Source organism: Protopterus annectens, chromosome 2.part2 (genome assembly GCF_019279795.1).
Source record: "Protopterus annectens isolate FY-2018-M chromosome 2.part2, PAN1.0, whole genome shotgun sequence".
Lineage (NCBI taxonomy): Eukaryota > Metazoa > Chordata > Ceratodontiformes > Protopteridae > Protopterus > Protopterus annectens.
In genome coordinates this window covers 1124214947-1124233008 of record NC_056730.1, presented here as the reverse complement: position 1 = coordinate 1124233008, position 18062 = coordinate 1124214947, and the positions used below count along the sequence as shown (strand labels likewise).

Sequence of the window (18062 nt, the reverse complement as noted above, 5' to 3'; positions counted from 1 at the left end):
CAGTTATAAAAATAACTGCAAACTAGTACATTTTTTCAGCAGTACTTACAGATGATGTCACATAAGGATAAGGAGGAACATAATGCATCTTGTAAGTTGTTTCCAGATGCCTAAAACAAAGTATTGCAAGCAATTAGTTCTTGAGAAAATACTAGCTTCATTCATTTTTTTATGGTTCACATTTTGTGCTGCTTTTATCCCTTGGAAATACTCTATCAAACAGCTGCAAAGATTTGTCTTGATGAAGATGTGCCTTGATGAAGACAGGCTGTTATAACTGCAGGTGGTCTGCATGTTCTTTAAAAAATATCCACTTTATAGGATGTAAGTTACTCTTAATTATAGTCACGCTTTAACAGCTTTTACTCCACTGGGAATGAACCATAAAGTGTGAGGCTGAAAGCCTTAAACAGAAGTAAATGTAAGACCTACAGTGGACTGGCAAACTTTGATGATTTTATAATTGCCATTGCCATGTAACAAGCAACGAGATGGCAGTGTTTCCCATCACATAACTCATTATGTTGACAAACAGTGCAACATGTCAGTTAGAAAACTAACCTTAGTGGTGTTCTACATAGGGTAAAGGACTGCTTTAAAACTGTGTTGAATCTGCTTTTTCTCTCTCTGCTGAAAATATTCTTAAGTTCTGTCAAAGAATCTATAGGTCACAATGGTAAAGAGACTACACAGTAAGGGAATTCAGGGTAGGGTAAGTTAAAATAATTTGTTGCCTAAAATGTGAAGACTGCGATACCAGTATGAATACTGTAAGCAGATTCAGCACTGGCATAGAACAGGTGAACATGAGAAAATAAAGTACAAGTAGTCACAAAAAGAAAATACAATCAAGAGAAGGCCTTCCTAAGAAAGCAGAAATTGCTCAGTTGAAGAACCAGACAATAATACACTTGGCATACCTCTCAATTGTACAGATTTTTGCAGAACGTTCAGATTTTTGCCTCATATTTTGGTTCATTTTTCATAAAATTGTAGTTTTCTGGCAAATTAGTGGCAAATCATAAAGCATTAAAGTTAGAAAATAATGACAGACATTTGAGTTTGACTTTATAACCTTCAGAAAATTCATGCTAATGCAAAGCCTGTTATTCTATCATCTTCCTAAGTTTGTAAGAGAATATTTAAAAATTGTCTCTATTTCTGGGGCTTTGTCCAGATTTCTTGCCCTAACAGGTTGAGAGGTATGGTGGGTGAGTGATCAATGCAATACTTTTTGTTTTATTTTATTTGTTTATTACTTCCTGACTAGCCAGACTGGATCACAAGGTCCCAGTTTTAGTCATGACTAGTTGCAATATGTAGTTAAAAAGAAATTATAACTATATAATAAAATAAACCAAAATAAAATAAGTTTTATGCATTGTAAAATAAACATCTGCCATAATTATTAGTCCTATAAAACTCTAAATTTATACAAAACAAATGGAGTAGTCACATATATTGGAATCTAGTAATAAATGAAAGTATACACATTATTGTACTTGCTTTAAGAGGGTCATTGCAGCTTATCTGCTGAAATATGAGTCTGAAATGATTGACAAAGTGTAAGTTTCAGGTCTGGTAACAGATATAAGATGATTCTTCAGGGAGTAGCAAAGAAATAGGGAAAAGTTTGCGTACCAAATAAGAACTGTTACACTACTGTAAGAACAGAAATTGGTTACAATGCTTGGGTAAGTGGGCTGGGATCCCATTGTACATTTGAGGACTGCAATTTTAATCCCTGGACCAATAGGAATTTAAATGTGATTACTGGGAAATAACATCCTAACTCCAAAATATCTGTGTGCTGGAAGGTTCTCTGATGTACACCAGAGTTTGTTATATAGAAGAAGCAAGGGTGTGGGTGCAGCACTCCAGAGCGATGATTAAGGGGTATCATACACATTTTAGATTTAACTGAGTTCACACTTTGCTGTTATATTCTGAGGATCACACCTTTTCAGAGTTTTGAGACTTACCCTGAAGAGTGTAAGGTGCCATTGGATCATATATATTAAATATGCACTATTTATATTGGCCAGACCAGCATATGTGGTATCATATATGTGAGCTCCTGTATGATAGTATTGTTCCAGCGCATCACACAATAACGATGCAATAACAGGAAAGAAAATCATTCAAAATACAATTTTTGTATACTTATGAGTTCAGACATGTAAATGAAAATAATTTTAGTACATAACTGATTTTGCTTCTGAGGAATGAATTTCAGAAGACTGACATATAAAGCACTACGACACAGGTAAACTATTGTTATTCTTTATTACATTTTATTAACAATAGAAAAAAATGGAAAATAAACCATTACAAAAGAAAAAATACTAGGAAAAAATGCTTAAAAAACACATAAAATGATTAAACACCTAAGACGTTATTCAGCATAAGATTTATCCAGTAAGCACTTTCGTCTCTGTAGTGAGACTTCTTCAGACTGAATGATAGTTAAATCCTAAATGCGTATATACACAAAGCTAATTGAATAATCAAACAATTAGTGCTTTATTTTCTTTCTCTTTAAAAACACTTAGAAATTTTCCCTGTCACTTAAGCCGGGAGGGTAACATGCATCCAGCCTAACCTGCCAGATGTACTCCCTCAAGTCTAGCTCATCTTCAGCATTTAAAACATTGTCATAATTACAAATCTTGTCTAAAATAATCACTTTAAAATCTGCTTTACAATTATTTATTTATTTTATTTATTTATTTACATTTGTTTACCGGGAAAGCCCGACTGGACACAGGTCCATTTTCAGCGGAGGCCCGGGGAGAAAAGCTCCACAGTATAATAGAATGCAGTACATGAGAGAACAAAATATAGAACATGCAACTGATTTTAATACATAATAGGTTAGAAGTTAACAGTTTTAGTACAGTAGACAGTCATTGAGGTACATAGTAAAAAGATTAAGGTACATAGTCAAAAACTTAAAAAAAAATTTTTTTTTTTTTTTTTTACCCAGTATCTGGGTTTACAAGCTTTTTAGGGCAAATCTGTTTATACTTATCTGAACATGTGACACACAATTAGATTGGTATGGATTAACCTGGAGTGTAACATGAGCATAGCCAGTTAGTTAAGTAGTGGGTTTTAAGGAGTTTTTTGAAATGATTGAAGGAGGTGGTAGAAGTTATATGGACTGGTAGTGTGTTACTGTTATTAAAATGTCTACTGAGAGCATTTATCATTTTTGGTCTGAACTGCATACAAATGTTCATACACTCTCGACTGAAGCGCCCTAGTAGTTCTGACAATATAAAAAGCATCACATGAAACACAAAAATTAAGCAGACCACAAACCGATTTGCAAGTATATCTTCCTCTTAACTGAAAATTTGTTAATGGTTACTTCAGTAATTACTGTGTATAAATAAAAACAAAACTTACAATTGTAACACCTGAACATTCCTATTCTAGACAACTCAGTTTAGCCTGAAAGACATTTTTAAAACTTTTTGCTTTTTTGTTAACAAAACATGGCTTTTCCCCTACAACGTTTTTGTCATAAGGAAAACTACTTAATATCTTCCAATTTTCTGATATAATACTTTTAATAGCCCTATCATCTACACTACCAGTGACTTGCATACCAGTGGTATATTGTACCTTATTTTCTATTTTATCCCTAACATTGTCTCTTTGACCCCTCATTTCATGTTAGTTTTATATGATTGCAGCAGATGTTTCTTAGTGGACCCAGGACTTCTGTTGGTGACATACCAATGAAGTAATGAAATGAGGGCAGGACAATGGTTAAATAGAAGTTTATACTTGAAGATGTGGTAGTTATTAGCAAAGGACATCCATTTCAAGTTGATAAGAATATTGTTAGTATAGGGTTTTCTTCCTTGCTGAGATGCAAATTTGACTATTACGTTTTATGCAGCTCCAATATGTATTTTGCATATTTTTGTTGACAGACTATCATTAGAGAATACCAATGTCTCTACTGTATAAGGAAACAACCAATACATACAATTATTACAACTTCTCTTCATATCTATGCCATTAACTATTAATTGTTTATAATTGTACATATTTAATGTTTTTGATTGAATTTTGACTTGTAACTCCATCAATGTATATAATGTATATATTTTAGTGTTTTAAGACAGGCCATCTGACTTGCAAATCCTCTTGAGTTTGGCTCCATATACATGATGGCATTACACCTTTAAATGTCTTCTTATTTGTGCCATACAGTTACTGTTGTTGTTACTTAGTCTCTGTGCTTGAGTCATGGTTGAAAAGGATTCTCAAACTAGCTCACTTACCAGGTTAACAAACAGAAAGTATATAATAAATAAACATAAGAACATATAGATATAATAAAAAAAAATCAAAGAGCCTACAAGGCATCATCTATTACACAGAGTGAATGCAACTCATTTTTAAAGGGGTCTACTATAGTGCATGTATTTTTATCAAAGCAGAGAGCAGACTAAAAGGCATTTCTTAGCTAAAAACCTACCCCACCAGCCCCGGCCTTCAGCAAAAGAAAAAATAATTACCTTTTCTGAATTCTTTGCTCTTTGACACATCATCATCAGCAAGCCCCCTTTTTCCCAGTTTTAACATGGGGACAGGATATCATGTCAACTGCCACCATCTATCTCTTGATTCAATGCCATCTCTTACTATCTTTGTCAGTCATGCCTGGCTGTCACAGGTCTTGTCTCGCACAATCCATCCACCACTTTGTTGGGTGCCCTTATTTCCTCTTGTCTTCTTTCTATCTGTCATAAATCATCTTCAACAAATTGTCTTCTGCTTTTCTGTACATGTACCCAAACCATTGCAATCTATTATCTTTGACCGTCTCTGACATTGGAGCTACTTTGCCTTCTGCTCTTTTCTCCTCATTCTTCATATGTCTCACAATGTGCATCCTACCATTCATCACCTGGAGCTTCCTCAAATGCTATTCATTTACTGCCCAGGTTTCTATTCCATACAGAAGTACTGGTCACACCACTGTTTTATACGGGTCCCTATTAAATTATTGAACGTTTCAAAGTTCGAATGTCATATGGTCGACACCATATGATTGAACTTTGAAAAGTTCGAAGATGAAAGGCAATGGCTCCGTATGCACAGAATGGGAAAATTTCCCTTTTCTGCACTGAAGTGCGGTCGCGGAGTTGGTATATTTAAGTAGCAGGGTGTGGGGGTGCATCCCCCCCCACATGGGGGAGCAGGGGGGCTTGATCTCCTGCTCAGAGCATTAAGGTAAGTGTTTTTTTTTTACGTTTTTATTATATATTCGAAGATTCAATTTTCCCTCATATGTTGTCGAACATATGAGGTTCGAAATTTTGAAGCTTCGAATATATAATATAGACCCTTTTATACATCTTACTTTTCAGCTTCTTTGACATTTTTCTGTCAAACACTAGCAGTGACACTCTGAAACAGCTAGCTGCAGCCTCTCTGTCTCTAGCTTTGATCCCTTCACTCAAACTTCCCTTCCCCTCAACTCAACCACCCCTCCTAGATACTTGAAGCTGTTAACCTCTTCCACTATCTTCCCTTCTATCTCAGTTCTCAGGTTTTTTTTCTGATTTCTCCATTTGCTGCCATTGCAGCGGTCTCATACATACTGAGTTTCTTCCCATGTGCCTTCAGTTTTTATGTTCCATTCCTCTACCCTTTGCTGAAGTTCTTAATCACAGCCTGCCTGTAATGCCACATCATCTGCATATAGCAGCTTTGTTGATCTGTCCCCTCCAACCTGTTTGCTAATGTAGTCCATTACCAGTATAGGAAGCAGTGGGCTTAGAGCTAAATCCTGATGCACACCCATTTTCCACTGGGAACCCCTCTGTGAGACTGAACATTGTTCTTACTCAAGTCATTGTGACACTGGACATAGCTAACACCAATTCTGCTATTGTTTCTGGGACTTTAAACCAGTGCAGGACTGCCAAAATAAGCTTTCTTGGAACCTTATTATATGCTTTTTCCAAGTCTAGGCATCTCCAGATAGATATTTTACTCAACTGTAGATTCTTCTCAACTATCTGTCTCACTGCAAACATCAGGCTGGTTGTGTTGTATCCAGATATAAATTCAAAATGCTCAAATCCAATCTTATTTTCTACCACTTTGCATATCTGTTTATCAATCACCCTTTCCAGAACTTTCATACAGTGTGATAGGAATTTGATACTGCTGTATTGCCCACAGCTGTGGATGCCCCCTTCGTTCTTGTACACTGGCACTATTATACTTATTCTCCAGTCATCTGGGATATTCCATTTTCTCCATACTACTGTAAATACACTCAGGAGCCATTTCTCCCCTATCTTGCCCAACATCTCAATTGTATCTGCTGTGACCTCATCTGACTCTGCTGCTTTCCCTGACTTTATTTTCCTTAGTATTGTTCTTACTTCTTCTAGGGTGGGCTCCCCCTCTTCTTTCATTGTAAGCTGTTGTCTGGAGCGGTACAGCTTCTGTGGGGTTTTCTTCATTCAGAAGCTGTAGAAGTATGCCTTCCATCTGCCTTTGACATCCTGTGGAATGGTGAGCAGGTTGCTGCTGGCATCACTTATGAAGGATGTCTGACTATCTTTTATCTTTCTGTCTTTGCCTTCTACCTGATAGAGTTTATTTGTGACATTTACTGAGTCAATTTCCAGAAGCTAGTAGAGTGCTACTGATGCCTTGTTCTTTGCTATTTCAACTCCTCTCTTAGCCTTTCTGTTAGCCAATCACTATTACATCTTAGCCTGGTTAATCTTTTGTTGTCTCACACTTTTTCATGTGCTCCTTCTTTCTTCTAATGATTTCCTAGACATCTGCATTTAACCACCAGCTTCCCTCCCCTATGTATTTTATTTCCATACCTGGCTTGGCCGTATATCTGTTCTATAGTTCTCATATGTGTTATTTTGAGGTGCTATCATTCTTCTTCTTCAGCTTCACCTATTTCTTCTTCTTCCTGAAGTGCTAGAGCCCTGTGTAATTCCTTAAATTCTTGTGCTTTCTTTACAGTCAACTTTCAGGCCTTCAGCTTAGTCTCTGTCAACCTTAAAGCCTTTTCTGACCACTGCTTGCAGCTATTATGGCAACCAGTGTTTTATGCAGTGGGATGACTATTTCATTGGTAATATCTTTGCAATTACTTATTCTACTGCAGTGCTCTTTCCTTATTAGGAGGAAATCTACCTGTGTTGCATGTTGGCCACTCTTTGTGGGATCATGTGACTGTCTCTCTTACTGAACCATGTTTTGGCCACCATTAAGCCATTTGCCATACAAAAGTCTAGAATGGCCTCTCCTTTATTCCTGTTGCCTCACCCATGTTGACCTATATAGTCCTCATATCTTGTGTTCTGTCTATCTTGATATGTGCATTCAGGTCACCCATTATCAACAACAATTTTGTTTTGCCCTGCTTTAACTAGCAGGTCCTGCAACTGCTGCCTGATGGCACTGCTTTCCTCACTATCACAACCCTTCTCTGGGGCATAGACAAATTATGAATACTGCCCTATTCTTACAATGTAGTCTGATTGCCATGCATGTCACTAATTCTGATGACATCCATCGCTGTTTTTAAAAGTTTCTCCCTCCCCACAGTTCCCATACCATTTCTAGTCCATCTTCTTCAAGAGTAGTAGACTCTTGCTTTGCTGCACTGTTCTTCCATCTTGTCTCCTGGCTACATAGGATGTCTAGCCTCCTCCTTACCTTCATATCATCCATGTACAATCTGTATTCTGTAAGTGAATCTACATTGAGTGTAGCAATTCTTAGTTCATGTTTGGCAGGTTGATTGGTTTTATGTCCAGCTTTCACTCAACTCAGCTATCTCGGGTAACCAAACTGGGCAACTGGACACTGCTTATTGGCCCAAGTCTGCTGGGCTTTATGGTTGCCACACAATGGGCAACAAGGGCATAGACACCCCTTCCACCATTAGCATGGGTCCTTCGTGTAGATCAGAACAGGCCGGGTCCTTAACCTCATCACGGAAATACCCATGGCCATTCATGATGACATTAGTCGATGCGACAGAATCACCTACAGTCAGTTCTTACATCATCAAATGGCTAGCCCTGACATGATGGACAGTCTGTAATCCATATTCGCCTATCTAGAAGATACTGTGCACCACAGCTGATACTCAAAACAGTTGGTCTCTACAACTCTTCCCCTTGTAGGAACATTCAAAAGTCTGTGCTGCTGCCCACAACTCCAATCTTAGCGGAGATACAGATTTGGATATTTTATTGTATGTAAATGACTGTTTCAGGTAGATGATGGATATAGTAAAACAAAGGAAGCATGGTATTTGTTTATTGCTTTCTCCATTTTAGGAGTTATATTGCTATGCTTTGCCATGTTTCATATCTGTATATTCTTATGTTGAACTTAAATGGCATAAATGTTGATCTTCTCTAGTGATAGTCTGTCGGCATGGCCATCCAATATAAAATGGAATCTGCACTCTATAAAATAGCTAAATTTACATCAAACTATTGTACAGACCAATATTCAACACTGTGAATTGACTTTTTAGCTGACTTTTGGTCATTTTGTGATTATAACAAATGCATTTTTAGAAGACCAGATAGAACTCTGAAATCCTTCAGATCGCCAGTGCATAAATATTGACTTTCATGAGCCAAATTAAGTTTTCAAGTAAAAAAGTTAACCATTGAATTCTCTAGCATGAAAATAGTAGTGAAACACTGGATCTCAAACTGTGGTACTTATATGGACAGTACTGTATTAAAAGATCTTCAGTAGTGACAGTCCAGCAAAGACGAGAGGTGCATCTTGGAAGATAAGCACTGAGACTAGAATCCAAACGTTATCATAAGAACCTCAAGAAATGGCAGGCATGGCAATGCATCTCTTTGTTGTGAAATCAATTTATGCAATGCTTCTATTTAATCTCTGTAAGCTTCCCTTGGAACGGATATGCTGGCTGGAAAAAATATATATCATCATTACTTCCTGGGGAAAACTTTCAAAAGGGCAGGGTCCTTTTATGCCACTGACCATGCATACACAGTAGGTATTATAACTTTGGAATATGTAGTATGACATCCATTTTTTGTGAGACAAAGTCCAAATTCAGAAAAGTAACCTTGGAGCATTGGATTAGCAACAACATATGCAAAAATCTTTCCTGTCATGCCTGTTCAGTTATGCACAGACAAGGTATCAACATCTGTCCTAAATGATGTGGATTCACCTAGCATCCTATGTGTTTGACATTCTGAACATCTGAACAGGAAAATAAAGGACCACAACGCAATGGCCTGCTGTCACCTCTTTGGGGTAACTGTAACCCTTGTTATGCTATGTATTCAGACCACTGTAAAATGAAAGACCAACATTTTAGGCAGCAAGATAACTACATACCAGTCAGATGTTGTGTTTAGAAGTATGCTTGTGCATCTATGCAGGTGAGACTGTGGGGACTACATAGGGCATATTCTCATAAATTCCATCAATGTGTGCAGTGGAATGGAAGAATATAGTATAAACAATCCCCTAAACTTGTGCAGTTATAATAGCCTTGGCCCCAGTCAGCCAACTATTGCTTCCCTTAGAAGGAGGGTAATATGAGAGAAATAAATGTGCCTATGCTGTGCTGGATATTGCCAGGCTAATAACAGCAAAAACATGGGGAATGGGAAACATAAAATAGAATAATATTTCGTGTCTTGGGCTGAATGGCACTTACAGGATCATTATTTTGGACCATCCCAAATTACCCATTTCTGAAACAGCAGAAAGTTCTGGTGGATGAGATCCCTAGAAAAATAGTTCTACATATAAGTAAAGTAAAGTAAAAACTTTATTGTCATTCAAAACCATACAGCACAGCGCACAGCAGAAAGAAATTAAAATTCTCTAAGCTCATGTGCAACAAAAAAAATATAACAATACACATAACTAAAGCACAGTGACACAGCAGCAACAACAATACAACAGAGTCCAAGCCAGGCCATCCAAAGGCACTGAATCTGCTGAAACCATACTCTGCTCATCCCAGTGGCAATTGCCATGACCACTGCCATCCTCACCATCCATACCATGCACACTGTTGCCAGTTCCATCCTCACACCAGCAAAGTCTCAGTCCCAATCCATCCTTCGATTCCCTCCAGTCCTGCTTCCTGCACTTGGCGCACTTCCATCACCTGAGGGCCCCAACAATTACCCCAACCACAGCACTCCACTCTATACTCACTGAGAATCGCCAGCTCCATCCAACAGCCCCAGCTACTTCTCAAGTCCTGGACCAGTCCTCAACACATAGAATCCAAAGGAACCAACAAAAATACAATCCATCAGTCAAGCTCCAATACCTGCCCTTGCCGCCACTGCCACCCCTAAAGGCCAAACAACAGCGGTCAACTGAGCGATTCCTTAGAGCAACGATCTTCAAAAACATGGTAAAAAACTCCAGAACATGTTGAAAAACAGCATTACTGCCAATACCATACCATACGACCACCCAACCAGCCAAAAGCCGCTCACAAAAACAGAAGACACACTGACAAGTCACAAAAAGGACATGAACTACACAATGAGAGCCAGAGTAGCCACAACCACACACGGCACCACCATCATGAGCCAATATAATAGTCTATGATCAAAAGACAACGGACTTGCGCGACAAAAGTTTAATTTAGTAGTAACAGGTATAAAAATCACAAAACCAAGTATCGGATAAGCGCTTTCGTTTGGCCCCTGCCAAACATTTTCAAACAGTCTACACATCACTTCCTGTCAATTAAATAATATTTCTCTGTGATGTAAGCAATTAAAAATGTTCAAAATATTAAAGAACCAGTGCACATACATAAATTAAAACCATTTAAAATAGTGTAATCAAACAATGTTCTATATATCGGACAAATGGCAAATAAATCATAAACATGTATATACTAAAAGAACATGTATATACTAAAGGAACAGCGTATAATGTGCGCTCGCACATTCAAACCCTTATGTCAAAAAATTTCAAAGAATGTATGAAAATGTTGTAAATATAGATTGCTTATGTCAACACAATACACTTAATAATTTGATTATGATCTTATACAATTTTAAGAAACATATATTCTCCCCATGATGTAACTGGAACTAACGGAGGAGTATATACATGGAGTTCTTAAAACATTGGTGGTAAGCCTTTATTTCTAAATCAAAGTAATCGCTGATTGAAACTTTTAATTTCCTTCCGTTTATGGGATTCTCAGTGTAAAGTACAAAAAATATGTATACTATACGTTGTGTATTATTTTTAAATTCCACATAATATCCAGCAGCTGGAGACAATGTGTGTGTTTATTTTTCCTTGTCTAGAATAAAATGGAGAAATAAAACACCAAAGTAGATATAAGTAAATGTAGTAACTATAATAACAAAGATGTTAATAATACACCTTATATTAGTTGTGTAAATAGATTTAAATAAATTTAAATGTAACCATAATAAACTTATAAATTTTAAATGTATGTAAATAAATATATATGTCATGTAGTCAATGTTAAATTAATTAATTAAAAATATTAAAAATGAAAATAAAAATAACTAGTTGATGTTGGCTTACTGTGTGAATATATTAAGGTATTAAAGTATACTATAAATATTACATGTAAATGTAACTAAAGACTGAATATTTCATGTGAAGTGTAAAATATAAAAATTTTTTTTAGTAAAAATTAAGTTAACTAATGAATTAATTGATAAATGTTGATAAGTTAATATAAAATATGTATATGTGGAATAAACCAATAAATAAATGAATGTGAATGAATTATGTGCGAGTTAGTTTATCTCGAAAGTGATTTTAGCTTTAAAATGCTGACAATAGATAAAGAGTTATTCAAACCTGGCCAATTATTTGCATTTAACCTTAGCTGCCATTCAAGTTCACGCCTTTCTAACAATAATTGCCACGCACCACCTCTAATATCTACTTTTAGGACATTCAATACTACAAATTTAAAGTTGTGAGATGTATTTATACTGATGTGTTTTGCTAAAGCATTTAATTCATTACCATCTCTTATAGCCCTTATGTGTTCACCTATACGTTCTTTCAATTTTCTTTCCGTTTTACCTATGTAAAACGTAGTGCAATTATTACATAAAGCACAATAAACAACTTTTTCACTATTACAACAAGCTTTTTCTTTTAAACAAATCTTAGTACCGTTTATCGTTACTTCATTTGTTTCAAACACGTAAGGGCAATGTTTGCATCTACCGCATTTAAATGTTTTGCCATGTATTGTGTTTGATGTGTTTTCCAAATAGTTTTTCAAATTCATGCCCTTTTTATATACTATAGATGGAATGAAATCAAACTGATGGTGTAATGATGCATCAGCCTTGATAATTTGCCAATTTTTCTTCAAGATACTGTTAATAAAACCACTATCAGTATTAAAAGTAGTAATAAAGCTCTTAGTAAAATTTGGGACTTCTGTGTGAAATGATGTTTCAATACTAGTTTGAATGGTGGATGTTTGAGTGTTAATTTCATTATCCAAATTTCCCATGTTGTTGGAACTTGATGTATTAGAAGTAGTTTTTACTATCTGATTTAATAAAGGTGTAAAATATGAATTATCTCTTTTGTTTACTACTTCATTCATAATGTTATTTATTAGTTTATCTGGGTAACATCTATTTTTAAACATATCACGTAAATTCAAACATTCAACTATAAAGTCATCTCTTTTACTAATCATTCTAGAGGCCCTAACAAAATGGCCTTTTAAAACAGCTCTTTTCTGAGTGTAAGGATGGCAGCTGTTAAAATGCAAAAAACTGTTACTATACGTTTCTTTGCGATATATTTTAGATGTAAACTCTCCTTTTATAGTATCCTTTTCTAATAATACATCTAAATAAGCTATAGAAGTGGCATTCGTTGTTGCTGTAAATTTTAAAAAAGTTGTTGTTAGATTAATGTATGTTAAAAATTCTTCTAACTTCTCATAACTTCCACTCCACAAAATAAATATGTCATCTAAGAAACGTAAATAAACTTTACAATAATGAAAAATGTTGAATTAAAAACATATTTTTTCTCCCATATGTACATTACTATGTTAGCGTAAAGGCCTCCACATGGGGACCCCATGGCTACTCCTTCATTTTGCAAATAAATATTGTTGTTAAAAATTATAAAATTGTTTCTTAAAATAATATCTAAGAGTTGATCAAACAAATTAATTCTAATTTGACTTAAGCCCTTTTCATACAAAAATAAATTAAACCAATCAATTCCCACATCATGTGGGATAACAGAATACAAATCTTTAACATCAATTGTAACAAATATACCATTTTCAATGTATTCAGTAGAACCAATTGTGAACAAAAAGTCCCATGAATCTTTCAATAAATGTTTTTCAGCATATATACTTTTTTAAATTACTATCAATGAATTTTGCTATAGGATTAGTAATGGAACCCTGTGCATCCACAATTGGTCTAAAAGGGGGTTTATTTAAGTCTTTATGGATTTTTGGAACTCCAAACATAGTTGGAGTCCTGGGGTAACAAATATTCATATAATTAAATTCGTCTATGTCTATGTATCCTTCAATAAATAAATCGTAAATGATACCTCTAATACGTCTATAAGCTACGTTTAGTTCGTTTATTGAACTCAATGTGTATGTATTACTGTTCAAAATATTTTCTAATGCTGTATTGTAATCATGAGTATTGAATATTGTCATCCCACCCCCCCTTGTCTGGTTTGATAAATCTAATGTTTTTTGTATCCTTTAACATGTTTAAAGTGTTGTATTCATTTTTTGTTAAATTGTAACTGTTGTTCTTTTTACCATATGCTTCAAGAGCATGAAAATCAAGTTCACACATTCTTTCGAATGTTTCCAATGTAGGGTGCAAAGGGGGGATTGTAAGAACTAGAAACATATAATGGTTTCATTACTTGCTCAGTATTGTGAAATACTAAACTTAAATTTAATTTTCTAACGAATATTTTCAAATCAACAATAGAATGCACAATATTCATATTTTTACTTGGAATAAACGTTTGACCTCGTGAAAACAAGTCACAACTGTTGTGATCAAAAGTAAAATCTGAATAGTTGTACACAATAAAATCTCCAGTAATGTTAGTGTATTTGATGGGCCTCTTATTTGATGGCATTTCACCCACTAACGCCCTCTCCAATGGCCCCTGTTGTAGTTGTTTCTCCCTCTGGAAAAAGTTCCGCGTGTGTAAGTATGATTGTGTGGCCCCCAATTTTTTTGATTTTGGTGTTGAAAAGTTTGTTGACGTTGTATTAATCTTTCGGATCTCCGGAGAGGTGGAAACGTTTCTGTCTCTAAAAAGTGTTATCTTCGAAGTCACACTCCTCAATCATATTTGAGTTACTGTTGTTATCATTTCCACTATCATAAGTTGTAATTTTTGCCCCCCATTGTTGAGAAATAGGGGGTGAGGGGTACGCCGTACCTTGCCCATAGGAAATGATGTCACGTTCTAGTTTTTTAAACTTTCTATCTTTTACATTTTTCATTTTTTCATCAATAGATTTGAAAATTCATTGGTAGTCAAAGTCATTGGTAGTAAAGGCTGGATAATTTTTTACTATTGTATTCAATTCATTAGCTTTTTTTGTCAATAATTCGATAGTCTTTTTATTATCACCTATGACCAAGTTGATGTAATCCATACCAAACTTGTCGAATAATTTAATTAAATCTATATGTAATGGTGAATTGGGGGCCACACAATCATACTTACACATGCGGAACTTTTTCCAGAGGGAGAAACAACTACAACAGGGGCCATTGGAGAGGGCGTTAGTGGGTGAAATGCCGTCAAATAAGAGGCCCATCAAATACACTAACATTACTGGAGATTTTATTGTGTACAACTATTCAGATTTTACTTTTGATCACAACATTTGTGACTTGTTTTCACGCAGTCAAACATTTATTCCAAGTAAAAATATGAATATTGTGCATTCTATTGTTGATTTGAAAATATTCGTTAGAAAATTAAATTTAAGTTTAGTATTTCACAATACTGAGCAAGTAATGAAACCATTATATGTTTCTAGTTCTTACAATCCCCCTTTGCACCCTACATTGGAAACATTCGAAAGAATGTGTTTACTTGATTTTCGTGCTCATGAAGCATATGGTAAAAAGAACAACAATTACAATTTAACAAAAAATGAATACAACACTTTAAACATGTTAAAGGATACAAAAAACATTAGATTTATCAAACCAGACAAGGGGGTGGGATTACAATATTCAATACTCATGATAACAATACAGCATTAGGAAATATTTTAAACAGTAATACATACACATTGAATTCAATAATCGAACTAAACATAGCTTATAGATGTATTAGATGTATAATTTACGATTTATTTATTGAAGGATACATGGACATAGACAAATTTAATTATATGAATATTTGTTACCCCAGGACTCCAACTATGTTTGGAGTTCCAAAAATTCATAAAGACTTAAATAAACCCCCTTTTAGACCAATTGTGGATACACAGGTTTCCATTACTAATCCTATAGCAAAATTAATTGATAGTAATTTAAAAAAGTATATATATGCTGAAAAACATTTATTGAAAGATTCATGGGACTTTTTGTCCACAATTGGTTCTACTGAATACATTGAAAATTATATATTTGTTACAATTGATGTTAAAGATTTGTATTCTGCTATCTCACATGATGTGGGAATTGATTGGTTTAATTTATTTTTGTATGAAAAGGGCTTAAGTCAAATTAGAATTAATTTGTTTGATCAACTCTTAGATATTATTTTAAGACACAATTTTATAATTTTTAACAACAATATTTATTTGCAAAATGAAGGAGTAGCCATGGGGTCCCCGTGTGGAGGCCTTTATGCTAACATAGTAATGTACACATGGGAGAAAAAATATGGTTTTAATTCAACATTTTTTCATTATTGTAAAGTTTATTTACGTTTCTTAGATGACATATTTATTTTGTGGAGTGGAAGTTACGAGAAGTTAGAAGAATTTTTAACATACATTAATCTAACAACAACTTTTTTAAAATTTACAGCAACAACCAATGCCACTTCTATAGCTTATTTAGATGTATTATTAGAAAAGGATACTATAAAAGGAGAGTTTACATCTAAAATATATTGCAAAGAAACGTATAGTAACAGTTTTTTGCATTTTAACAGCTGCCATCCTTACACTCAGAAAAGAGCCGTACTAAAAGGCCAATTTGTTAGGGCCTCTAGAATGATTAGTAAAAGAGACGACTTTATAGTTGAATGTTTGAATTTACGTGATATGTTTAAAAATAGAGGTTACCCAGATAAACTATTAAATAACATTATGAATGAAGTAGTAAACAAAAGAGATAATTCATATTTTAAACCTTTATTAAATCAGATAGTAAAAACTGTTTCTAATACATCAAGTTCCAACAACATGGGAAATTTAGATAATGAAATTAACACTCAAACATCCACCATTCAAACTAGTATTGAAACATCATTTCACACAGAAGTCCCAAATTTTACTAAGAGTTTTATTACTACTTTTAATACTGATAGGGGTTTTATTAACAGTATCTTGAAGAAAAATTGGAAAATTATCAAGGCTGATGCATCATTACACCATCATTTTGATTTCATTCCATCTATAGTATATAAAAAGGGCATGAATTTGAAAAACTATTTGGAAAACACATCAAACACAATACATGGCAAAACATTTAAATGCGGTAGATGCAAGTATTGCCCTTACGTGTTTGAAACAAATGAAGTAACGATAAATGGTACTAAGATTTGTTTAAATGAAAAAGCTTGTTGTAATAGTGAAAAAGTTGTTTATTGTGCTTTATGTAATAATTGCACTACGTTTTACATAGGTAAAATGGAAAGAAAATTGAAACAACATATAGGTGAACACATAAGAGCTATAAGAGATGGTAATGAATTAAATGCTTTAGCAAAACACATCAGTATAAATACATCTCACAACTTTAAATTTGTAGTATTGGATGTCCTAAAAGTAGATATTAGAGGTGGTGCATGGCAATTATTGTTAGAAAGGCATGAACTTGAATGGCAGCTAAGGTTAAATGCAAATAATTGGCCAGGTTTGAATAACTCTTTATCTATTGTCAGCATTTTAAAGCTAAAATCACTTTCGAGATAAACTAACTCACACATAATTCATTCACATTCATTTATTTATTGGTTTATTCCACATATACATATTTTATATTAACTTATCAACATTTATCAATTAATTCATTAGTATACTTAATTTTTACTAAGAAAAAATTTTTATATTTTACACTTCACATCAAATATTCAATCTTTAGTTACATTTATATGTAATATTTATAGTATACTTTAATAGCTTAATATATTCACACAGTAAGCCAACATCAACTAGTTATTTTTATTTTCATTTTTAATATTTTTAATTAATTAATTTAACATTGACTACATGACATATATATTTATTTACATACATTTGAAATTTATAAGTTTATTATGGTTACATTTAAATGTATTTAAATCTATTTACACAAATAATATAAAGTGTATTATTAACATCTTTGTTATTATAGTTACTACATTTACTTATATCTACTTTGGTGTTTTATTTCTCCGTTTTATTCTAGACAAGGAAAAATAAACACACACATTGTCTCCAGCTGCTGGATATTATGTGGAATTTAAAAATAATACACAACGTATAGTATACATATTTTTTGTACTTTACACTGAGAATCCCATAAACGGAAGGAAATTAAAAGTTTCAATCAGCGATTACTTTGATTTAGAAATAAAGGCTTACCACCAATGTTTTAAGAACTCCATGTATATACTCCTCCGTTAGTTCCAGTTACATCATGGGGAGAATATATGTTTCTTAAAATTGTATAAGATCATAATCAAATTATTAAGTGTATTGTGTTGACATAAGCGATCTATATTTACATTTTCATACATTCTTTGAAATTTTTTGACATAAGGGTTTGAAT

The 18062-nt window shown here is 34.0% G+C and overlaps 1 protein-coding gene across 3 annotated transcripts in view; it reads right to left on the bottom strand.

Annotated features, from left to right (window-relative positions):
• Nucleotides 1-18062, bottom strand: part of CFAP95 (cilia and flagella associated protein 95) — an 841009-nt gene that overhangs the window by 77395 nt on the left and 745552 nt on the right. For all 3 annotated transcript variants that reach the window (XM_044064364.1, XM_044064365.1, XM_044064366.1), the window contains exon 5: nucleotides 50-110. In XM_044064364.1, the coding sequence (XP_043920299.1) occupies nucleotides 50-110 (61 nt within the window). The remainder of the gene's footprint in view (nucleotides 1-49; nucleotides 111-18062) is intronic.